The 25,091-nt window shown below is 34.7% G+C and overlaps 4 protein-coding genes across 5 annotated transcripts; 3 read left to right on the top strand and 1 right to left on the bottom strand.

Moving 5' to 3' along the window:
• Positions 1 to 208: 208 nt before the first annotated feature.
• Positions 209 to 3,408, top strand: LOC114753418 (auxin-responsive protein IAA27). The gene is made up of 5 exons (XM_028942108.1): positions 209 to 859; positions 1,615 to 1,841; positions 2,333 to 2,474; positions 2,643 to 2,704; positions 2,991 to 3,408. The coding sequence occupies exons 1-5, from the start codon at positions 438 to 440 to the stop codon at positions 3,026 to 3,028; spliced, it is 891 nt and encodes a 296-aa protein (XP_028797941.1). The 5' UTR covers positions 209 to 437; the 3' UTR covers positions 3,029 to 3,408.
• A 592-nt stretch (positions 3,409 to 4,000) lies between these two features.
• Positions 4,001 to 12,777, top strand: LOC114753420 (DNA-directed RNA polymerases II and IV subunit 5A). 2 transcript variants are annotated; one of them, XM_028942112.1, is made up of 5 exons: positions 4,001 to 4,005; positions 8,432 to 8,648; positions 9,845 to 10,024; positions 10,663 to 10,776; positions 12,472 to 12,777. In XM_028942112.1, exons 2-5 carry the CDS (start codon positions 8,448 to 8,450, stop codon positions 12,595 to 12,597), a joined length of 621 nt encoding a protein of 206 aa, XP_028797945.1. In that variant the 5' UTR covers positions 4,001 to 4,005; positions 8,432 to 8,447; the 3' UTR covers positions 12,598 to 12,777. The 2 variants fall into 2 exon arrangements, with proteins under 2 accessions (XP_028797945.1, XP_028797944.1); XM_028942111.1 differs by lacking the exon at positions 4,001 to 4,005 and adding an exon at positions 4,020 to 4,025.
• A 1,516-nt stretch (positions 12,778 to 14,293) lies between these two features.
• LOC114753421 (methyltransferase-like protein 5) lies at positions 14,294 to 17,724 on the top strand. The gene is made up of 9 exons (XM_028942113.1): positions 14,294 to 14,353; positions 14,459 to 14,515; positions 14,809 to 14,906; positions 15,318 to 15,387; positions 15,674 to 15,722; positions 15,859 to 15,947; positions 16,021 to 16,068; positions 16,478 to 16,537; positions 17,194 to 17,724. The coding sequence occupies exons 1-9, from the start codon at positions 14,294 to 14,296 to the stop codon at positions 17,302 to 17,304; spliced, it is 642 nt and encodes a 213-aa protein (XP_028797946.1). The 3' UTR covers positions 17,305 to 17,724.
• A 1,370-nt stretch (positions 17,725 to 19,094) lies between these two features.
• On the bottom strand, positions 19,095 to 21,228 carry LOC114753419 (60S ribosomal protein L7a-1). Its single transcript, XM_028942109.1, has 7 exons — positions 21,164 to 21,228; positions 20,837 to 20,884; positions 20,524 to 20,725; positions 19,891 to 20,060; positions 19,670 to 19,798; positions 19,482 to 19,574; positions 19,095 to 19,395 (listed from the first exon to the last, which is right to left on the bottom strand). Exons 1-7 carry the CDS (start codon positions 21,164 to 21,166, stop codon positions 19,264 to 19,266), a joined length of 777 nt encoding a protein of 258 aa, XP_028797942.1. The 5' UTR covers positions 21,167 to 21,228; the 3' UTR covers positions 19,095 to 19,263.
• Positions 21,229 to 25,091: the final 3,863 nt, after the last annotated feature.

Genomic DNA, 25,091 nt, shown 5'->3' with positions numbered 1-25,091 from the left:
TTGTCGGAGTGGTTGCCCACAGAAAAAGATTCACACAAATATAAAAACAACACATTACAGATTCTTCAACTCAAAACAATTTTAAATTTCCACAATATTCTTTTAAGTTTCCCGTTTTCATTTCAACATTCCCATTTTTCTTAAAAAAAGAATATTTTAAATTTTTGTGTCGTGCTGGGAGTATATTAATACATGAACATAATAACTGATAACCCAAAAGCACAGAGAAGCTTCTCTCTATGATCATCAACATATATCTTTTTTGGCCTGTTGAATCCTGATTCTTGTTCAATCTTAGCTTCTACCTCTCTCTTTCTGTCTCTCACTTCATTCTTTATTCTTTCCCATTTTCGTGTTTCCTGAGAATAATTTACCTTGGTTTCATGTCTGTGCCAGAGCAAGACTAGGTAAGTTTATCAGAGACTCCAACTCCATCAATGGAAAGCTCAGACAAGTTTTCTCAGAGAAGAAACGGCTTGAATCTTAAGGCAACTGAACTACGGCTCGGATTACCCGGGTCGGAGTCACCCGAGAGGGATTTGGATTCGGAGGATAAGAACGAGTATCCGTTAGGCATACTCAAGAATCTTGTGTCTGGGGCCAAGAGGGGTTTCTCAGACGCCATTCATGGTGGTTCTGGGAAATGGGTTCTCTCTGGCAAAGGTGGTTCTGATATGGTTTTGGGTAAAGATTGTGGCTTGTTCTCTCCCAGAGGTGGTAACTCCGGCAAGACCACTGTCGGGTCGGATTCCGGCAATCATCAAGCGGGTTTGGGTCCCGCCGTTGTGAAAGATACTATTCCTCAGCCAACAAAGCCTTTGAATGAGAAGAAGCCTCAGTTTCCTGCTCCTGCTTCAAAGTATCATCATCTTCCTTTCATTTCATCCTTCTCCTTCATTACTCCCTTACTTTTTGTGTGTGCGCGTGTGCGCGCGGGTGCTTTTTTTTTTTGCCAGTTTTGTTGCTTCTCGTTTCCTCCTGGATCCGTCTGTTGTTAGTCGTTGCTTCTGCCTTATGAAAACTTTTTATATTTGCTATGTTCCTGGTAGAACTACGAAGCAAGAAGGAAACTACATTGAGTTTGAAGGTTTTTGTTTTGATACTTTTGAAAAAGAGGAAACGAATGTTTTCTTAGGAAAAAAATTTGTTTCAGTTACCTGAAAACCTGTTCATGGGAAAACTTGTATTCTCCGTCTTTTCCTGGTTCTAGTTATCTTCTTTTCTTAGTCTCTAATGTCATGATGTAATATTTCTATGTAATTTAGAGGATATTACTTCTTTGTTAATCATCTGATAGTTCTCTTCTTCGAGATTCCATATAGTTTCTTTTGAGTCCTGCTTGTTTATGATTTCTTGTCGCATATGATTCCAGCTTGTACTCCTCCAAGTATTTGGTGTCTTAAAAATTCCATCTGATTTGTTTTCCTATGCCTCGAGATTCTCCTCCCTCCTATTCTGTTCTTTGAATCTAAAGAGTACCTGATTTTGTATTATCTACAATATAACTTGTGAAATTATAAATCACTGGCCTACTCAGAACTTATGTCTCTGAATTGATGTTCCTTGTACAAGAACTACTACAAAAGAGTAACTTGTTGATTACATGTGAATAAGGGCACAAGTTGTGGGATGGCCACCAATCCGATCTTTTCGGAAGAACTCAATGGCTTCTCAGCCTCAAAAGAATGGTGATGATGCAGAATCAGGCAAGAGTGGATGTCTTTATGTAAAAGTGAGCATGGATGGTGCTCCATACTTGAGGAAGGCTGATCTCAACAACTTTGGCTCTTACAAGGAACTTTCTTCTGCACTGGAAAAGATGTTCAGTGGCTTTACAATGAGTGAGTTCCTTTCTACCTTCAACCCTTCCTGTCCCTTTCTAGCTTTTCCCTTTTCTTTTACATATGGTCTAGTGTTTTGATCTGGTGATCTGGACAGCTAAATATGAAAGGAAAATTTTTTTCCCTTATCAATAGTGGTTGGATCAAGTAAAAGGGGCTTTATTCACCTTAAGTAAGAAGGTTAAGGGTTCTAATCTAATGCATGGAAGAAAAATCACATCCGGAGAACTACTTCAACTAAGCCCGATAATGCTTGAATCTAATCTAGTTACAGAACTAGATCTCATGGTGAATGATATGTCTAAAAAGGTTGGTTATTGGCAGAGTCTAATGACATCATGTGATCTATGTAATTGACTTCACTTAGTGAGATCAGACTTGTTGTAGTACTTACTAAAAGAGATTATCTTACTATATTATTTTTACATTTGAAGATGTTTGGATACTTGCATTCATTATTCTGAGAATGTTGTTATCATCGGCGAATTCAGGTCAATGCGGCTCTCATGGAGTTTCTGGTCGAGATAATATGAGTGAGAGTGGATTGATGGATCTTCTTAATGGATCGGAATACGTGCTCACATATGAAGACAAGGATGGTGATTGGATGCTAGTTGGTGATGTTCCTTGGGAGTAAGTGCCAAAACCTCTTCCGATTAAAGTCTATTACATTAATATTAACTTCTTTTATTATAGGGCTTTAATAAAGAGAAATTGCCTCATCTTTATTCTACTATAATCAACAAAGAACGAGTTAATGAGTACCTAAATCTTAAAACTAGCTTGCTGTTCTTGTTTCAGGATGTTCACTGATTCTTGCAAGAGGATGAGGATAATGAAGAGTTCTGAAGCCATTGGGTTAGGTAGGGCCAGGATTTCTAATCATAATCTTGAACCCTTTCTGCTTTCATTTATATCAAATTTGCAGGATCAAAGGCCTGAATCTCAGGTCTTAAAAAATAAGACTGCATTATACTAATTTAATGCTAGAAGCTCCTCTAATATCAAATTTATAGCAAGTTGTAGCATTCATAAACTGTGAATACTGTGACTGGTTCTCTATGTTCTGTGCAGCTACAAGAGTTCAAAGATCTGCTATAATTAGGCCAGATTTAAATGGTGATCTTACGTATTATCTGATTTTTGCAGCACCGAGAGCCATGGAAAAGTGCAGAAGTCGGAACTAGAGGAATGTGAAACCAGATTGAAGCATATGATCATAAATATATAAGAGGTGGGTTTTATGCAAGTGGTGGAACTGGAAGAGGCTAAAATGGTTAAGGGCCTTGCCTGTGTTATATGTATAATTTGATATGAGAGAGATTTAAGTGCCTCAAAACTTATTATTAGTTGCTGTTGTAGATGTTTTAAGTTTTCTTGTGTTTGTGGTAACCCCCTCTTAGTTTTAATCTATGTTGTTTCTGACTTATTCAGGCTAAGGCTATGTTGCTATGAAAATTTTGTATTCCTTTCCCAAATCTCTCTCTCTCTCTCTCTAGGTTGATGTAAGAAGGAAGATTGCATTTAGTTTTTCTATAATGAAGGAAAAATAAAGCAGCTTAAAAGATCAGAGCTTTTTTATGTTTTAATTGGTTTTAATTTATTAGAGTTGCTTAACTCTTTGATACACGCCACCTTACTTCACTATTTGGACATGCTACTTGGATTGTTCAAATTGGACTAAAACCTTCTAAATTCTATTATTTATTTTTGTAATTTAAATTATTAATTTTGAGTTAGTAATTGGAAGATCTATTTATTTTACGTTGGTCTCTTCGAATTTAAAAAAATAAAATAAAATCATTCAAATTAGATGTGGATAGCTTGAAAAAGGTTATTAGTACTCATTTATTTAGGCATGCAGGGAATCCAAACATCTTGAATCACCGTTTTAACACCTATTTTGGAGGATTGCCAATTCATACGATATTGTATTGAATTTGATGTAAACAAGGTCTCTGAAGTTTAGGAAAACTGAAATTAAGGATGTTGTAATCGGTTCAGTCACAAGATGTTATCATTATTGCTTGAACAATAACAGACCAAAGCTCTGTTTGGATAGCACCCCAAACCATGGTTTGGGGACCCAAACCATGGTTTGGGGAAAATGCTACCCAAACAGCCTCTCCAAAAACCAAAACCATGGTTTTGGGTCAAAACCATGGTTTTGACTCCAAAACCATGGTTTTGGAAAAAGCAAATTTTTTTTGCTTTTGGAGAAAAAAGAGAGAGTGTGTGGGCCTATATGATATGTATCTTGTTATTTTTTTTATAAACATATTTTTTTTATAAATATATTTAATCTTATATTTTATAAATATATATAGACATTAATTATTTATTAATTATATTATCTTATGTATTATTAATTATGTTGGTAAAAAACATATTATTAACAATTTTACTTCTTCAAATTAAAATATATCATAAAATCTATTTTTTCTGTAATTATCATATTAACTTATGTCTTTTTTTTAGTAATTTGTATATATAAAAAGTGCTTCTGATAACAACTATCCAAACACTCTCACTTCTCAGAATCACTTTTTTACAAAATCTATTCTTCACAGAATCTATTTTTTCCAGAATCTATTCTCCAGAATCACTTTTCCAAACCACGGTTTGGTTTCATCCAAACACACTCCAAAGCGGACACCAAAATTTTCCAACGCTAGGACAGCTTCAATACCAGGCGAATGGGTAGGTTTGAGCAATTCCATCTATGTGACACTCTGCAATCCCTAGTTATTCTAAATCTCTTGTACCAAACATTACAAAATAAACAATACTAGTGCCAGTCCTAGTGGGGTATGCATGAAGGAGCTAATTGCTTCTTCTTTTTTTGTTTTTTGTTTTCCTATACAAAAGTATTCTTTTATTAGAAGTAATTTTGTTTAATATATCATTGAGTACTAAATTTGGCTCCTCTTTTCTGATAAAGATTTGAACCTTAGTTCGTTATGTTGTGAGGGATTATCTCCTTTCATTGAACCTTATTTTCATTGGTGTTAGATGCTTCTTTTAAATTTTATACTTGTTTTTTTTCTTGGTGTCGTTAGGTTATCCTGAATGTGAACCTATGACCTTGCTCATGAAGAAAGCTATCACACCTACAAACCAACCAATTGGGAGAGAATTAATATATTCCTATTGGGGTTGATTCATCCTTCACAAATGTAACATGTAACTTTACGGTGTATTGTGCTCTCCTAGTGTGCTAGGTTCCTCCCATATTTTTTGCCATGGCAAGTCTCTATGAAATAGTTTGAATAAGGGGATAAAAGGTGCTATGAGATCCTCCTGGTTCAATCCTAGACACCTTAAAATGTTTTTCAGACATACTCCCATTTTGAGTCAAGATATTGATAAATAGACATGTCAAATTGCACTGATCTTGGGGGGGGGGTTCGTGATTGAGAGGATTGAAGACTAAGAAGTGAGTTATTGACCTAATTTCCCACCATTCCTTATGAAAAGGAAAAGAATTTCATAACTCCCCTAACAACTATAATTCACAACTGCCTTTCAAAAGTTTACCAATTATTTGCAAATAAAGATTAACAATTTTCCCATCAAAATTAACAACCTCCTTTGACGTAATTGACAATCAATTCTAATAAGGTAATTGTCAACTAAATAACTCTTCTAACAATTATCTGGTAAGAATTGACAATCTCAATACAACAAATTCATAATTACATTTACATTATGGCAAAACCAACAACCAAGTTTAATACTACTATCTCTTATTCTAAATATAAAATCTAGTTTATAACGCAAATTGTACTATAAATTGAATCTCATATTTAGGTTAGAGATAATATTATCTTTTATGTTGGCAACTCCATCAACAAATATCTAGCAAGCCAAGAATTGAAAACTTTAATATATCAGATTAAAAAAATTACTTTTTATAAGACAATAATATAGATTTATCATATATATAATTACCATTATACTACCTCCAGTCTTAAATATAAGATCTTATTTGTAATGTATAAATAAGATCTTATAATTAAAATCAAAGATAGTATTATTAAGTGGATTCTGGCCATAAATTTTTCTTGCTACTTACCGTCTCGTTGGCTATAGCGACCCAGGCTTATAGTCTCTGGACTCTGGCCACCGGGGGGCTCTAGCGTTGACCAGATTTTTTTTTTTTAAGTTAATTGGCGGAGTGAACTAGAATAGAACAACTGGTTAAGAATTAGAAGGAGTGAACTATAATATCTAGAGTTGGAAAAATAGGTCGAGCCTGTCAGATAGACTCGTTTAAGCATAAATATTTGAGGCCTGAGCTTGAAATTTTTCCATTCAAATGGAAAACGGGTTTAAAAGGGCTGATCCTGAAGGGTTAACGCGTTAAACTGGCTGGTCCTGCAGGGCCAAAGGTCAGCCTATTTAGATGCTTTTATAATTTTCCTATGTAATTCTAATACTATTAATTTTTTTTACATTATCAATAATATTTTAAATATTTAGTTATTATTATCATTTTGAAATTAAATTTCATATAGTGGTTTGATTTATTTGTCTTCAGATAATAATTTGTCTAATTAAATTTTAAAAAATGAGTTAATTTGAGCTTTAATAATGATTTGATTTATATTATATGGTTGATATTTTTAAACTATATATATTTGATAAGAGAATATTTCTATACTTCTATTACTTGTGATTCTATAATTTGAATTAGAAATTTATGAGTTTCAACAATAATACTTCTCAAACTAAAGTAAAATAATAGTTTAGACGGTAAAATTTAAAAGTAAAATTTTATAAAAAAGAAAAACTTGATATTTTTGTTATGAAAAATAGTAATTGATTATAGTAATGATGAAATTTTTAAAAAAATTAATGATAGTATTTGTCTATTGCACATTTGCATTATTGATGAAACTTTTGGATATTGTTGTCTTGTTGATTGATGTTTTAGAAATTCTTAAATATTGATAGATATTTAGATATGATGATATTTTGTATTTGTGACTTAATTTTATTCAAATTTTATGTCTTTTATTAATAATTTTATTGGTTTTCTATTTTTTGATAAAAAATATGAGAAATATGAAAAATAATATTTTTTTTATTCAAAAGGGCCAAAAGCTTGTGGCCAGTCTTGAGCCCCTTAGTTTAAAGGCGGGGCCTAGTAAATTGGGATATGTTTAAAATTTTGGTCATGTAAAGTTGACTTTTTTAAACTCGTCGGTTTTGCAGAGTCGGCTTTGTATGACCGGGCCGGTTCGACCTTTAAGAATACCGCATAAAGGCCTTGAGATATGAGGAGTAGCATAATAACTTTGGTTCTAGACTTGTCAGCATAAAATTTATTAAATAATTTTACAATATTAATATTTAGTAATATTTAATTATAAATTCATATGATACAAAACATGATACATAATATGTAAAAAATTTTCATTTATTACTGTCTCAAGTTTTTTTTAAAAATAATTTTCAATTAATTACATTTTGTGCGAAGAAAGTTAGTCATTGTTTTTTCTTAAACTTTAATCTTTAGTCACACCTTTCATTTCTTACCAGAGAATCTCAAGACTCAAATTAGGATGATGGTGAGACCCTGCTTGCAAATTTTAAAGAAAAACAGGCCACAAGCAGGAGGCACCCTTCACATTATACGACAAGAATCTATGACTTTGATGCTGACAACTCTAACCCAGAAGATATCATGAACCTGTTTCCAAGTCATGAACCCATTTGGAAAAGCTTACGATAAGCATCATCATCAAGGAATCTGCTTTGTGTTATTTCAGAAAATAAGCAGGACTCGTCATGAATCTACTTTATGTCATTCGTCTACTTTAACTTTATCTTTATTAAAGTAGTTTATGTTATTGTAATCATTAAAGACATCTTTGCAAAGCTTATAATTATAAAAAGAGTTAATATAATTTTTAGTCTTTGAAATTTGAGTTTATTTTAATTTTGATCCCTCAAATTTCAAATACGTGGTTTTAATTCTTGAAATTTAACTTCTCTTAAAATGTTAGTCCCTGATAAAGCAAAGCTGTTAAAATTTGTTGAAATGTCATCAATGACGTTAGAAGTGGTGATGTGGACTCATTAAATGATATCTAACTTGATCTTGTATGAATAATAAAGTGTAGTACAGTGAATAGCTCCTGAAAATGAATAGTGAGAAAGAAAAAAAAAGATGCTAAAGAGATGACTTTTGGTAGCTTGTTCTTTTTTTTCCCCCTCTTCTGTTATTCATATAAGATCTAATTAAATACCATTTGGTGAGTTATATCACCATTATAACTCTGTTTATGATGTTTTTAATATATTTTAACACTATTTCACCTTCAAGGATTAATACGTTGAGACGAACTAAATTTCAGAAACTAAAATCATAATTCTAAAATTTTTTTTTGGCCAAAATCATAATTCTAAAATTTAAAAAGCTAAAATCAAAATAAGTCCGAATTTTAGGGTTTAAAAATGATAGTAACTCTTATAAAGATTAATACTTAAGAGAAAAGCGCGTCTTCTGTCGTGCCCGTGTTTCTGTTGTGCCCCTCTCTCGCGCAATCTTCTTCATCGGTTTTGGCCTGAGATTTCGAGGCAAGTAGAAGAGCGAAAAGGATGGTTCTTTCAGAGGATGAATTCAATCGGCTTTACAGAATCAGGAAGACTGTGATGCAGATGCTGAGGGATAGGGGCTATCTGGTTACAGACTATGAGATCAACATGACCAAGAGTGAGTTCAGGCATAAATACTCTGAGCACATGAAAAGGGAGGACCTCGTTATCAATAAAGCTAAGAAAGATAATAGCTCCGACCAGGTATTCCCTCATCTCGTTCTTCAACCTCTCCTTTTAGAGGATTTTCTTTTGCATAAATCATCGTTTCCTAGTCCTACTGGGGTTATGGCCAGTGTTAGACATTTCGTTTAAATTTTGTTTGGTGCTGCAGGAATAATAGTGAGTCTGCTTGTTGGTATTGCTAGGAATTCTTAATAGTATTGCTATCAATATAGACAGGAGATAGAGCTATTTAAATTGGTTGAAATGAGTTGGATTCTCTGATCCAGCGAACCTATTTGTACTTTTGTTCTGCTGCCAGATATAAAATACCCTTAATATAAGAGCTAGTTGGAGATTCCATTTGGTCCTAAGATCTCAATTCACTTTGTCCTCAATATTTATCCTCTTCATCCCAAGTAACCCTTATACTAATTGCATATGTTAAGACGTTTTTAAAAGGGCAACTTTAATGCACATGATTAACAAGATATTTTAGGAAAGACAATATTTATTTATTACAGCTAAACTAATTTCTTTAATTTTGATAAATTAGTCATCTAGTTCTTGTAAGATAATATATTCTCTAAGAATTAAGGAAACAATGGTTTCAGCAAATCTTATGTTCAAAAAGATAAGTTTAGCTGTCTTACATCATGATCATGAAAATTGGAGATTGAGCTTCACCAAACGTGTTTTTATCCCAGTACATGTGCTGAACTCTTAGACGATTTTGGATGACCCAACCTTCGTTGAAATGAATTCTGTCAAGTTAACGTGTTCTCTGACCCTATCAAGGCTTTCACGCTTATTCATAATGAACTTTCTTGGAACCACTCCCTCTGCAGCGTAATCAGAAAGATAAAGAGAACTTTTTAAGCGAAATTACACATTCACCTTTGATCATGTCTACAGGAAGGCTAATGGTTATGCATGCGAACACTACAGTCTTACATGATCCACCTTCAGGGTGTAGGAATCTTTTGAGAGTAAATGTGATTTAATTTTATTATCTCTTGCACGGTTTTTTGTGACCTTGTATTTATATGCCCATGAAGCTAGCTCACTATCAAAAAGATAACAAACCGGACCTTGTATGTTGAATAATTCAGTTCTAGGTTCATAATTCACATCATGCAGGCTGTAATTAGCATAATAGTTAGATGGGATAGCATATGGAAAATGTCTATTTCTCCACTTTTTGGGATTCATCTTTTCATTTGTTTCATTTGTACCAGATCTATGTTTTCTTTCCTGAAGAAGCAAAGGTTGGAGTTAAGACAATGAAGACATACACTAACCGAATGAAGTCAGAAAATGTTTCCAGAGCAATCTTGGTTGTTCAACAGAATTTGACTCCCTTTGCTCGGAGTTGTATTGCTGAAATATCCTCGAAATTTCACTTGGAGGTTTTTCAGGTGATGTGGTTTAGTGTTCTTGTGAGGAAAATACTTGGGTGATGGCAAGTTTCAAATTTGTTTCATGCGTTCTCTCTTTTACATTGCCTTCCAAACTGTTGACTTCATTTCTGGAACTTGTGCTTGAGCCCAAACAGAAAGTTAACATGGAATCAGAGTCTAACTACAAGATTTGAGACTTCCATTAAAAAAATAAGAAATAAAAAGAAAAGATGGACCTGCGATCTTTGAAGTTCAAGAGTACAAGCTCAGGCATACAAAAGTTGAATGTTGTGACTTGATGCTTTTGAGACTCAGAGAACACAATCCCAAGCAAAGAGAAAAATGACCTAAACAAAAGAGGAGGGGGTGTTGAAAATTAGAAGTCCCACATTTAAAGTAGTAAGAAAAATGATGGGTATCTCAGTTTGTGGCAATCCTTACCCATAGCTTAAATACCCTTCATGTTTCTTATCACTTTTAGATGTTGGATTTCTATTTTTGAACACAAACCACTGACTTGGCCTATATTTCAAATAATATTGAAGTAACAAATTTTCAGTTTATCTTGTATTATATGAACCTGCGTTCTTTTCTTATAATTTATTTTTATATGTTTGCAGTCTTAATTTATTTTAACGGTAGCTCTATTGATGCAGGAGGCAGAACTGCTGGTCAACATAAAAGAGCATGTTCTTGTTCCGGAACATCAGGTGCTAACTGACACAGAGAAGAAAACCTTGCTTGCGAGATATACTGTGAAAGAAACCCAGGTCAGTAGGTTAAAACTTGGTTCTAATGCACTTATTTTTATGGGCGTCCCTTGCCTTCACATTATATGTTGGGGTATGTTGTTTAGGGCTTCCTTTTAGAGTAAGGCGTATGGAAGTTTTAAGGGATTGTTGTTTTCAGTTATGCAGAAAGATTAGAAAGCATTGCTATCTACTTGAGCTTCTGTGACTCTTTTTCATTAGCTTTCCTTTTATGTTGATTCCTTTCCTTCAGAGGATGACTTATCCAACTAGCTGTCTGTTACTTGCCTTCTTTTCTAGTAATGTTTCTTCTTTTACTCATGAAATTTGCATGCTTATTCTATCGCTATGATTGAATCCCACAATTAGTAAAGCTGAGAAAATGTTTTACAGGAAATGGCAAAATCATTACAATCTTTTTTGTGTGTGGTGAAAGCTTGATAAAAAGGGCCTTTACCCTAATTAAATGATACTGTTCAACTGTGTTATTGATGCAATCTTGAATATGTGACATCATATCTGATTTCTTCTTCCCCTGTTTGTGTTACTTCTCCAGGATGTTTTTGTGTAGTGCACATCATATACAGTTTTGTCACACTAACTATGCTAACAGTCTAACTACATTTAGTCACTATAACTAATATGCATCATCCTACGCTCCCCCTTAAGCTGGGAGTAAATATACCTACAATTCCCAATGTACGTGTTTTAGCTTCACTAGTCCCTTCTGACATTTTTCTCACGCAAATGACTTCACTAGTTTTTTTTATTTTTTTTATTTTGTTTGTTTGTTTGTAAAGTCAAGAATTTTGTCTTGCCCAAGGGGGGGAAAAAAAAAAAAGGACTTCACTAGCCTCCATCTCGTGGGCCATCCAATTTTTCAAAACTCGTTCTGTTCCCAGCTTAATAACTGTTTCTGTCTCAAAAGCTGGTACATATCAGCCCAAATTGGCCCAACTTTTAGAACGGTTTTTAAGCAGAAATCTAGCCGTTTGGAACTCCAGCCTGGGTCTGAAATCATTGCTATTTAGGAATACTCCCGAATTGGCTCAAGTTCTGAACCGTGAAACTGATGTCTGGCCATATCATGGTGCAATATTCAAGTTTCCCAACCAACTTTTGATGCCTCCCTGGGTCACTCACTAAACTCATCACCAGATACTGCAGAAATCAACTACCCAGGTTTATTGTACACACCCCCACATTTGAGCGCGCATATCCACAAGCACACGCACACTCAGACAAGCACTCACACGCACATGCACTCACACACACACAGACTCACGCCCGCCCTCGCAATGGTCATAAATTTGTTGTGGATGATGGTGGCTTTGGCAATGGTCTCTGGCAGCTGGTTGGTGGCGAAGTCTAGTGCTGGCGATCATGGCCTCATGGGGAAAGGGAGGAATTTCCTTTTAAGGATATTTTGATAAATATGCATTAAAATTGTTCACATCTAGAGGACATGAGATTTTTAGAAGTCAAGGATATTTTGTTTGGAACGTAAGAATGATTTTCCCCAATATTGTTGGGGAAAATCATTCTAAAGGTTGAGTTATTACTATTACTCCTTCATGTAAATCTCCTTTAAGAAATGTGTAAGAAACATCTGTTTGATACAATTGCCATTTGTGGATTGCTGTCGTAGTACGCGCTGTTACCATTTTGATTGCAGGAGAAAAATGCTGATGATGTTGTCTCTTTCCTTTGTGACAGCTTCCCAGAATCCAGGTGACAGATCCAATTGCAAGATACTACGGACTGAAGCGTGGACAGGTTGTGAAGATAATCCGACCAAGTGAAACTGCTGGACGTTATGTTACCTACCGATATGTTGTGTAACTGTTCACTCTTTCTAGTTTATGTCCTGAGCTGTGCGCTTCATTATAGACTGCGACACAGAGCACGCACCAAAGAAAAGCCAGCTTTTGTACCAATCTGTTTTTCTTGGGGGACCCGAATAGTTGTTAATTGCGACTGTGCTTCCATCGAAAAAGAAAGGAGAAAAAATCGTTTCTTTTCTTTGCCATCACAAAAAACATACTATCATTAAAGATATCCGAAGTGCAGACGTACAAACATAAACCAAATAACAGAGTTTGAAATGAAACAAAACAAGAAACAACAAAAACAAAACACTTAAACAAAATATCATCCAGTATCAATTGAAATTCCGGCACAATCTTGCTTAAGAAGACGCTGCAATTGTGAGTGAGGCCTCCACACCCGTTCTGGGTCACATGAACCTCATAAAACTTTTTGTTTTAGCAAAAACCTTTTGATAGGTTAATGCCTCTCATCGGATGGTACATCCAAGGCAAGCCAGGGAAGAAATTCTGCCATCATTCTAACTGGTAAGCTGCAAAGAAATTGCCACACCAATGAGGTTGATGCCTGCTCTTTAAATGAAAATTTCTAAGTAACCAAGGGAAAGATCTGCCCAGACACGTTAAAGTTTTGGCAGTATAAGGTAATGAGAGAAAAGAAACAAATTCTAAGCATATGGAGCCACACTGGCACGGGCGGGTATATGCTTGAAATATACACGCATATTTTTTCTAATTTTTTCATATTGACTGAGTTTATGAAGTTATTTTTAAAAAATAAAAGTTATGTAATAAGTTATCTTCAGGATTAAATTGACATTGAACTTTAATTCCTTTTATTTTTAAAGTTCTAAATTTCTAATAAATTGATTTATTAATTTAATGTTATGTAAAATTTAAAAATAAAAGAGTTCCTCATTTGAAGGGAGGCAGACTACTCCAAAATTTCACATTTAATTTAAGTAAAAATATAAAAATGAATGAATAATGGGAAAATCCCAAAAAAGGTCCTTGGAATATGGGAAATGTCAGATTGGGCTCTTAAATTTCGAAAATGACAGAATGGGTCATTGACCCAATCTGTCATTTGTGAAATTCAGGCGAATTGACAATTTTGCCCTTATTTATTCATTCACTACAATGATTCAAGGAATCACTATAAGAGTTTAGGTGTTACCTAGATTCGTATAGCGAATAACTATTCACTTTTTCATAGTCAGGTGTCTTGTTATTAACTACAACTAATGTTGTAATCACTAGAACAATGTAAGTATTACCTAGATTTGTGTAAAGAATAACTACTCATTTTTTCATAGTCAGGTATCTTATTATTGTCAGGTACCTTATTATTAACTACAACGAATCTTATAATCACTAGAACAGTATAAGCGTTACCTAGATTTGTTTAGAGAATAACTACTCACTTTTGCTCAGGGGTAAAAATGTCAATTCACCTGAATTTCACAAATGACAGATTGGGTCAATGACCAATTCTGTCATTTTCGAAATTTAAGGGCCCAATCTGGGATTTGGTATATTCTAAGGGCTTTTTCTGGGATTTTCCCATGAATAATCTGCAATTTTTCAATTTCGCGTGCTGCGGCATCGGGAAAATCAGGGCAGGAAGCAGGAAAACGCAGTAATTGTGGGGGGAAAAGGGAAAATCTCCAGTTTGTGTGTGAACGCAACCGCGAAAACCTCGGCCTGAAAGCATGAAGCTCAAGCAGTTGGAAAGTCTCCTTGGCGATCTTCAGCAGTTCTCTCAACCCAAGGTTCTCTCTCTTAAAACGACCTTTGATAGTAGTCTCTGTGTCTCTTTATCACTGTGAATCACTTCTTCTTCTTCTTTTTTTTTTTTATGTTTTATTTGGTCGCAGATTGAACTCGAACAGTATCCAACTGGACCCCATATTGCTTCTCGAATGCTCTACACTGTATTGCTCTCTTTCTCTCATCACTTTATCCAGTTTCTGCAAAATATTGTTGCATGTTTCTTCAAACTTCACCTTTGGATATTCTATTTTTCTTCTGCCGAAGATGTAAACAGCTATGGGCTCGAAGATTACATTTCTATTATTTCCTTGCAAATGCAATGATTGATGTCATCGGCAAGTTTCATTCTAGAGTGAATCCAATAGTGTGCAATTTGTTTGGTAACAATTTTTTTTCCAGCCACTGTAATTCCACATACTTAAAGTTCTGTTTCTGTTGTGATTACGTAAATTAGGCTGAGAATTCTTTTGGAGATGTGAGCAACAAAGTAGTGGCTGACTTTGGATGTGGTTGTGGTACTTTAGGTGTTGCAGCTGCTTTATTGAGTGCCGAGTAAGTTGCCTTCTTTCCCTTCTTATACTTTTGTACAGTCTGTTCCTAAATCCCATTTAATCTGTAAGTTTTAATATTTGAGCTGATATTGAAATGACATTAAGTATGCTGAAGTTTCAAACTACTACGACTTGGCTGCATTTTGCATTTTCATAGTCCATGGTTACATAGGACCCATGGGAAAAATGAATTGGGATTTTTCGTTGCTGGGTCAGTGCTACATAGCACATAACGGCTTGCTTACTTAGGGACCCTCCATTCTAACTCAAAACTTCAATTCCAATTTTAAGCAACAAAGCAAATGTTTTGTCTAAATTAAGTGTGGTTTTATGTATATAATATTTATGTATGTGTCTATTTATGTATGAATGTATATCTTATATTCTCTTAATTTGTCTTAGCATTGGTCAGACATGTTTTTGGCATTGACATTGATCCAGAATCTCTTGAGATAGCATCGTTAAATGCTGAGGAGCTTGAGGTATTTTCTTCCTACTGCTCATTATAGTAGATGATTATATTTTTTCAGATGATTGAGTCTCTTGTTGCATTGAAATAAAAGTAACATTTTTGTATGCTTTAAATGTATGCATAGTGATGTATCTCGAATTTCAAAGGTTCACTTTAATTTATGTACATTGCTAAAGAAGGTAAAAAGTGAGAATTAGTGTGCTCTAAATTGAATAATGAATGGCTAGATTATTATGTTGAAAATGGCCTACTGGTAGTTGATGCATCTTTCCTTTGTTGTTCAATTAAACTTGCAGCTGTATTTGGACTTTATTCAGTCTAGTGTCATGGATTTGGAATGGAGAGGTAGCTTTCCTTATTATCTTTGTCCTACTTTGGTGCCTTTCTCTGCCTTTGCTTATGTAAGTTCTGTGTCTATTCTTGAAGTTTTCTTCTATAACAGGTTCATCTAGTTGTGTTGGTATTTTATATTTTTCTCCAGGTCAAATTGTTGATACAGTTGTGATGAATCCTCCTTTTGGAACTAGGAAGAAGGGTGTAGACATGGATTTTCTCCATGTTGCTTTGAAGGTAGGCAACCATGGTGGTCATAGAACTTTTAACATGTGATTGATGAGATGTCTGATATACATGTATTTGTCAGGTTGCTTCTCAAGCTGTGTATTCCTTGCATAAGACTTCAACAAGAGATGTAAGTCATCTGTGTCTTACATTCTAGTTGCCTGAATGAGCAATGAAGCTCTCACAAGCCCAATTGGGTTGTCCTTAGTATAATACATGCACACTTGTACCATAAATGTTGCAACTTCAATTTTGCACGAGTCACTTCAAATTTTCTTAAAGTCATGCTATTTGTGTGGATGTTGAAGCATCTTGATTTATTCACTTATTATCTCATGCATAAATTTATGTGTTTGTTTATGTCACACTTTACATATCTTATTATTTCATGAGGAGTTCAGTATTATTTAAATGACTGCTTGAATTAAGATCTTTTCATAGGAGTGACATTTGTCTTTGCAGCTTTTTCTATATACTTCCATACCCTATTTCTGCTCATTTTTACTTTGTTTATGCGATGTGTTTTCATCTTATTCTAGCATGTCAAACGAGTAGCCGTGAGGGATTTCAATGCTGCAAGTGCCGAAGTTTTATGTGAGGTGAGTGAATCGTTTTATTTGTTTGTTTTTGTGTTGTAGAAGCCTTATGAAAAGTAAGCTTTTACCCATTTTATTAATCTCTTTTTAGTTAAATATGGAAGTTCTTTATTTCGTTTTTTGAAATTAAGTCGAGCTCTTTTGTGCTTATTACTTATTGGTTATGAGTCCTGAGTCAACTATAACTTGTAGTCATTAATCCCACAGTAAAAATACTAGTTCTATCTTAACTTTGTGCAAGTGGGCCTAAATCTGTCACATTAGACATGCCATCTCACAATTCAGATGTTGTAGATATGGATAGCTTCTTAACATAATTTGGTAAATCCATACCAAGAGGTCAAAGATCATCCATCATACTGCACACTTGAAATCATGTTTTGAATACCTGTTTCTATAGTCCTTGGACGACTGCATTCTTTGTTATTATGTGAATTTCTGCATATCGATGCCTGATAAGTATTTTAGGCATGTTGTGTTTTTATCTCTTGATTTGTTGATCCATATGTTATATAAAAAATAGGTAGGTCAGAAGGTAGGCTAGCCAACCCACATTATCAGCACGTAACCTGTAGGTTGACTTGTTTTAGCTTTTTTATTTGGAAGCATCCGTAAGGTTTTTAACTTTGAAATGGTACTTTGTTTTCTTAATTTAACAGCTTCGTTATGATGTACCAAAACTATACAAATTTCACAAGAAGAAGGAGGTGGATATCGCTGTGGACCTTTGGCGTTTTGTACCAGCAAGTCACCAAAGCAGTGTTATATAAAGAGGCCCTTTGGATCCAAATTTGTGGGGGAGATTGTTACATGGTTAATTTATCCTGCACCATCAGTAGATTGTTACAAGTGGCTCTGCCAAAAGCTAGGCTACACGTGTGTTTTTTTTTTAGTCCAAGTCTCCAAGCAAGCAAAACCTGTCTTGTACGTAGCTTTCTTAAAGTTGGCTTGATTGGGTCGGATAAACTGATTGATGCTATTTCATAGTGATGGATATTTTTATGAACCATTTGAATCGATTGTCAATCTGATCACATTCAGATGTGGTATATATTGCATACTGAAACTTTCTTCAAAACGTGATGAGGATGATTCTTAGGGAAAGAATGAGCTTAGCGTAGGAGAATCATTTTGCTGTTTGAGAACTCTGTTCATTAAGGAAAGGTTCACCTGAATTGTTGTCCTTAAAATTGCCTCTGAATTTCTACTTATCTTGGTCTTTTTTCAACTCTCTTTTTCTTCCTCCACCAACTCCCCCCCCCCGGGGTTATAATATTACAAATAATGAAAGCCTGGCGGATGTAAGGGATCTCCTTATCTTATTTAGTGTTGCCTATTTTTTCCGCCTGTAATGGCCATTAATTTTCTCAAGTTGGATTATGAAAAAAAAATGATTTTCTGATATTTATTATAAAATCATTTGGATCTCATGGATTGCAATTATTATTGAACTAAAGTAAAGCGGGAAACATGGATTAGGAGGAAAATGGGTTAGACCTTGTGGGTTATGCATAGCAGTTTTCTTCCTCCTTGGTCACTGGAATATAGCATCGGCATAACAGTCCCCCGATATTTGAATCCCCAACCCTCAGTCCAATTGCAGTTTTTGTTTACAATTCTTCAATCATAACCTTAATAACATATACTTTTCGGAGATGATTATATAATTTTCTTATTAAAAGAAAAATCACATTTATTTACGAAAAACATAAAATTTCCCGTAATATTGTACTTTGTCATCCCTTTCCTGCAATTTTGCGCTTTAGTCGTTAGCTTCGATAATTGGTTTTAAAATGATGTTATTAATTCAAGAAATATCGATGCAAGTAATTAATTATGTCTGAAAAAGATATTAAATACTTTGTCATCCCTTTCCTGCAATTCTGCGCTTTAGTCGTTAGCTTCGCTAATTGGTTTTAAAATGATGTTATTAATTCAAGAAATATCGATGCAAGTAATTAATTATGTCTGAAAAAGATATTAAATACTTTGTCATCCCTTTCCTGCAATTCTGCGCTTTAGTCGTTAGCTTCGATAATTGGTTTTAAAATGATGTTATTAATTCAAGAAATATCGATGCAAGTAATTAATTATGTCTGAAAAAGATATTAAATATTTTGTTTTTACATAATTATAACTAAGATTGCAAACAAATTTCATGCAGCATATCATCAACAATCTATACACTAAACTTACCAAAATATAGCATAATATCGTACATAAGTTTTATAGCATATCATCAAAATAATTCAAGTACTTTGTTTTGACACTGCAACAGCATTTTTGGGTGCCAAATTCCATGATGGAACAAGAATCCTTTTCGGCGTGCTTTCCCTCATGCGCCTCTAATAGCATATTTCCCTTTCTTTCAACTTTTTTCGAAATTACTGCCATAATACAATAATATAGATCGGTAACTTCAGGAAAACATTTCACTGAAGACCCTTCTTGATCCTTCATTACAAAGCCAGCTTCATTTCTCTCAGCAGTGTTCAAAGAACGTCTTTCTTTTCCACTTGTTTTAGCTCGTGTTAAACTTCTGTCGCATCAATTTGACATCTTTGGTCGCAAGAATAATTTTGTAAATAAATTTAAGCTAGAGACAAACTTTTTATGCTTGACAGAATCTGGTGGTCTAAGCTATCAATCTCCATAGAAAAACGAAACAAACTCCAACCCTCGACAAAATTTAACAAAATCGAATTGCCTGAAGCAAACAAACAGGAAGCCTAAGACATCCTCTGTGCCGCTTCCTTAGCAAGGAGCCTTTCCTTGGCCTTGGTCCTGGCTTGGGATTTAGATCCCATGATCCCACCACCCCACTTCTTTCTGTACTCATCATACTTGTCATTGAAGTTAGCCTGTGCAAAAGGAATACGAAAAATAAAAAGAAAGCCCAAAAAGAAGCAACAAAGAAAGAAAAACCAAAAATCAACCCACAAATTACCTTGATCGCCTCAAGAATCTTGGAGAATTCTAATTTGTCCTCATTCTTGACTGTTGTCAAGCACAGAACTGATGCAGTTTTCTTGTGGACAATCTATCAAAGGCAGAAAGAATTGAATTAGATGCAATTACAAAAATTCTATTCAATCAATTGAGGAAATGCCTAGATAAAACTATTGCAAGTATTACCGATCCCAAGCGTGCCTTGCCCTTGACAATGCAGTAGGGAATTTCCATCTTTCTGCACAATGCCGGCAACCAGACAACCAGTTCAATTGGATCTACATCATGAGCAATCACAACCAGCTGTGCCTTATTCTGCCAGGAAAAAAAATAAGAAAACGTTAATCAAATGCTGGGGATGAAAAGGACATTCTCATCATCTCAGGCATCGACAGAAGGAAGCAGACCTGCTCGATAAGGTAAGTGACATGATTGAGACCATACTTCACAACAATAGGCTTCTTAGCTTCAGTAGATTTTCCTTCTGCCTCTGCCTGAGCCCTCTTCAAGAGTCTCTCTTTCTTTTCAGCTTTATCCTCAGGCCTGTACTTAAGGAGCATCTTGAACAGGCTGGTTGCTGCAAATGACATTCACAGAATCAGTACAGCCTTTTGCACGAGTCGATTGCTATAGTAACATGAACAAATCTCTCAAAGCTCCAACACCAAAAACTAAATAAAGACAAATAAAAGAATTTAAACGACTAATAATTAAGCGGACACTCAATAATTCAAGAATATGCTAGAACAGGGCAATAGGCACACTGCAATTATTGAACACCATCAAACGTCCTCACTACCTAAAATGCCACATCAATGACACATGCAAGCGCCCGAAACATCGACGATAATCCACAGGCACTGAATTCTGGAAAATATGCAGTACAGTTCAAATATGCGTCCACATCAATCATTCAATTATTTTTTACAAAATTTTGATGAAATTAAGTTGGATATCATAAGTTTCCGAAGCATTAAAAAAGCCAAGAAAAACACTTGAGTTAATATTCACGAACCCTAGGGTTCAATTAGCTTTCGTACCAAGGTTCTTATCTAGTGTTTTGGTGAACTGATTCAAAGCTGGAGGGACCTTCAACCTCTGCTTGAGAATCCTCTTCTTCCTCTGAATTTGAACAGTCTTGGGCCACTTGACGAATCGGGTCAGGTCTCTCTTAGGAGGCAATGCACCTCCAATCCCAAACTGCTTCGGACGCTTCTCAAAGAGCGGGTTTACCACCTTGTCCTAAAATCAAACAAAGAAAATCGAAGCCAAATCATATCATGATTTTTTAAAAAGAAAAAATAAACGAAACCGATATTTTTAATTGAAGTTATGCCAATCAGAGAAACACACCTGCTTCTTCTTAGCCGCAACCGGAGCTTTTACACCTCTTTTTGGAGCCTATTAAACGGACAAAAAAAATATCCCCGATTTATCAACCAGTTAAATTGACAAGGGCTCTTCCAAGACATAACTCAAGATCAGAGACAAGAACCCAGAATTGTAATATGTAATCATAGGAATAACTCTTCCTGCCATTTCAATACTCAAATTCTATGAACCGAAATTTTTGTTTTGGCATGAAGAATCAAGTGATACTAAAAGGTAAGATCATAATCTCGATGAAACATGAATACCGAGTTCAGATAAACAAGCTTAGAGAAATAAGGCATTACTCACCATTGCTGCTGATCTCCCAGACTCCCAGCTGCTGCCGACTTGAAACTTTTCGGGGAATGGAAAAACCCTAACCTATATCAGAACTGAGGCAAGGGCCTCGAGTATTTCAATAATGAAAACTACGTCGTTTTGTTGGAGTTAATCTTGACCGTTCATTTAACACTCAATCTCGTCCGTTCATTGTTTCTAATTCAGTGAGGATAATTCCTCCCTATTTCTTTGTGCATATTTCATCCCAACGTACACTTAAATTTGCAGAAGGCATCTGCTGATCTTCATGAAACTATACAATATGTTTTTTGGAAATCATGTGGAACAAGAGAGAAGCTTTAATATGATATCTTTTCATCATCATCAATCGGTCATTTGGCTATAATTTTTCTAATACTGTGTCCGGTCCTGATTATAAGACATTTTTTGTAGTATGCAAACGAGGTCTTATAATTAGGACCGGAAGTAGTGTTTTTCCTACTCTAACCCCCTTTGTTTTTTCGTCTCATTATTTCTAATTATATAAGTTCATATTATGAAGGGATTATGTAAGGTTATCCTCTTCTAATACTAACTCTGGTCCTTAATATAAGAACTTATTTGACTTTTATTTTAATCCTAAATATAAGACCTCAATCCATTTTTGTCTCGCATATTTATCCATTTTTATCCAAGGTAATTCTTGTAATAATGGTAGTTCTAGCCAATATACTTGATTAGCAAGAATATTTTATGAAAAATAACACATGTTTATTACAAATAACTAACTTAACTAGTTTCTTTAATCTACTCAAATCAGTCAACTAGCTCTTATATTAAGGACCAGAGGCAGTATCATTTTGACTTTTATTAGAAAAAATTTATACTTGTGCCTAATAATTTCAAAGTAGACATTTTTTTATACGAAAAAGTTTAGGTGTTTTGGGTCCCGTGACTCACCAAGACTAGAGCATGCCTCTAGGCTCAGAAAGTGTTTACAGAAGTATTTATAGATTATCCACCAACAAGGTCCTCACATCGACAATGGAATTCAAACTTTCAAAGTAGACATATTTATTCATTTTGTTTTAAAAAAATTTGGGATGGGCTCCCTCTCACAACCCATTCGCCTAAATTTTCATGGGAAAATTACACACAGGTTTCAAGAAATAGGATTTATTCATTAAGGTCCCAGAAAAAGTCAAAATTAATAGCAGGTTCTAAGAGACATTAGAGTATTGTATTGTAATTGTAAATGGCATCAATATCCCTTCTAATCTAAGGTTCCCACTTCACAGTTTTTTTTGCTAATACGATTGACAACCTCAACAGCGAGTATTAATAATCTAATGAGAAGCTGTTGACAACCTATGTAGGATCTGCTAACAATTGACTTTATAGAATAACATAATCTCCACATAAGAGTAAATTATAACCAAATAATATAATATAACAACGTTAACACTAAAATGGGAAGCTGTTGAAAGGCATGAACAACTTTAACTAAACTTAATAGAATTATAGCAATATTTTACTACAGAGATCCATTGATAACCTCAACAGTGAGTATTAACAACTTAATGGGATGCTGTTGACAACCTAGGTAGTGTCACTGACAACTAACTTTATAGGATAACATAACCTCCATGTAACATCAAATTATAACCAAATAGCATAATATAACAACTTTAATGCAAAAATGGGAAGTAGTTTGAAGACATTAACTTTAACTAAATCCAATAGGATTATAGAAGAATTTTATTACAGAGATGTATTGACAACCTCAATAATGAGTATTAACAACTCAAAGGGAGCTGTTAATAACCTAGGCGGTGTTCGTTGATAACTGACTTTATAGGATAACATAACCTCTACATAAGATCAAATTATAACCAAATAGTATAACATAACAACTTTAAAACTGAAATCATTTTTATAAAAACTTCATAGTAATACTGTACTTATATAGTATTTGCTGAAGGGTCACCGCATTGGGAAAAATTTGTCCTTCTCCAATACATTGGAGGTGTTGTGAGAACAAAAATGATAAAGAAAGGCACAACACATGTAGAATTTGAAGCAATGATAGTATCAATGGTAGAAAAAGAAAGTAATTGGATAGTTATGAAATTCACAGTAAGCTTTGATGAATATACATTTGTAGACCTTGTAGGTGATGAAGGAATAGAATATTTAATTAACTTCAATAGAAAAAGTAGTCATGCATATACAGAAAATAGAGATGCAAATTCACAACCAATAAGGGATGGTTCAATAGAAGAACAACATGTGTAAGTGGAATTTACTTATTTTGAATTTGACGTAATATTGTTTGTTGTCAATTGTTTTGTTTAAGTAGTCATTGCAGTGGTCGAAGGTTGTCATTGATGACCCTATGACTTGTTTGTTATGCAGGATGAAAGACTTATTCAGAGGTTCAGATATATCGTCTATGTTTCCACCCAATGTGTTGAGTAAAGACCCACTATCATTGCCATGTGATTCGCAAATTATGCCAACACTGATTCCCGAAATGAATTCAACAAAATAGAAGGATTTGGTTATTGGAGAAGGACAAAATTTCCCAATGCAATGGTTTCTTTATGTTTTTTTTGTGACTACATGTGATAGTATTGTTTTGTAAATGTCATTATACACACCTCAAGTTAAAGGGTCATTAGGTACACATGCAACTCGTATGCTTTTTGAATAGGTTGTAAATTTGGTATAGTTACATTGTAGGTATATATATATATATATATATATGAAATGGTAAATGACATCCGGAAGTAATCTAATGTAATGTCATATTTCTATTTTGTTGTATTTGTCAATAGGTTGTCATGGACTAGTTATCACACGCTGTGGATGTTGTCAATGGCTGTAGAATTAAGTTATTGATATAAAGTGACAATTTCATATACTTCCAGTCTTCCATGATTTCTTCACACATGATTTTAGTGTTAAAATTGTTATATGATATTATTTGGTTATAATTTGATGTTATGTAGAGGTTATATTATTCCACAGAGTTAGTTGTCAATAGCTCCCCCTTAGGTTGTTAACACTTGCCATTGAGGTTGTCAATCGTATTAGCAACATACACGATAGGGAGAAAGGCAAGACAGCAATGTACAGTTTGCGACAGGGAGAGATGCTAAGAGGCCTACTGCAACAGGGAGAGACAACAGATGGTGGACTGATTGCAAGAGGGAGAGGCAATGCAATAGGGGAGCAATTGTACCATGGAGAGTGACCACAAAGGGAGAGAAGACACCAGGAAGTAATTACGAAATGAGAGACGGCAACTACGAGAGGCACTGTGTGGTTGATTCCTTCACTTCAGATGCCGACGCGAGAGGCAGTGAGCAATTCAAACATTGAGGCAAGAGGGAGAAAGTGTTTGAACTTTGAATTGGGAACCTGGGATTAGGAGGGATAGGGATGTCATTTTACAATTATAATATAATACTCTAAGGTCTATTAGGACCTGCTATTAATTTTAACATTTTTTGGGACCTTAGGTGAATAAATTTTGCTCCTTGGGACCTGTATGTAATTTTCCCAATTTTAAATTCCACAGTTGCCCCTCTCCTTGCACGCAAAGCTCTCCCCCGGCTAATTCCGTCATTCGCGTGCCTGGTCCTCTCGCCATCACTGTCCTTTTCTGATTTTGTCGTTGTGTTCTGTTTTCACCTCCAAATCACTAGCTCTGCTCCTCCTCTAGTCGACACCATCACCTCTTATCGTCTTCTCCTTCTCGAAGAATGGCCCTGTCTTTACTTTGTTGAATTCATCTTCAGCGACTCTCATCCTCTTCTTGTTCTCGGGCAAGTTCTATTTCAGGTTTGTGCTCTCTCTTCCATGATCAACATGTTGGTTTTTGCTTTTATATGTCTTGTTATACTTATTCAAGTATATAGCTTCTGATATTAGACACATTTGGGTTGCTTGTGTT

This window comes from Neltuma alba, unplaced genomic scaffold (assembly GCF_004799145.2).
Source record: "Neltuma alba isolate B1F8T4 unplaced genomic scaffold, ASM479914v2 tig00007919_pilon, whole genome shotgun sequence".
Lineage (NCBI taxonomy): Eukaryota > Viridiplantae > Streptophyta > Magnoliopsida > Fabales > Fabaceae > Neltuma > Neltuma alba.
This window is presented reverse-complemented; position numbering and strand designations above follow the sequence as displayed.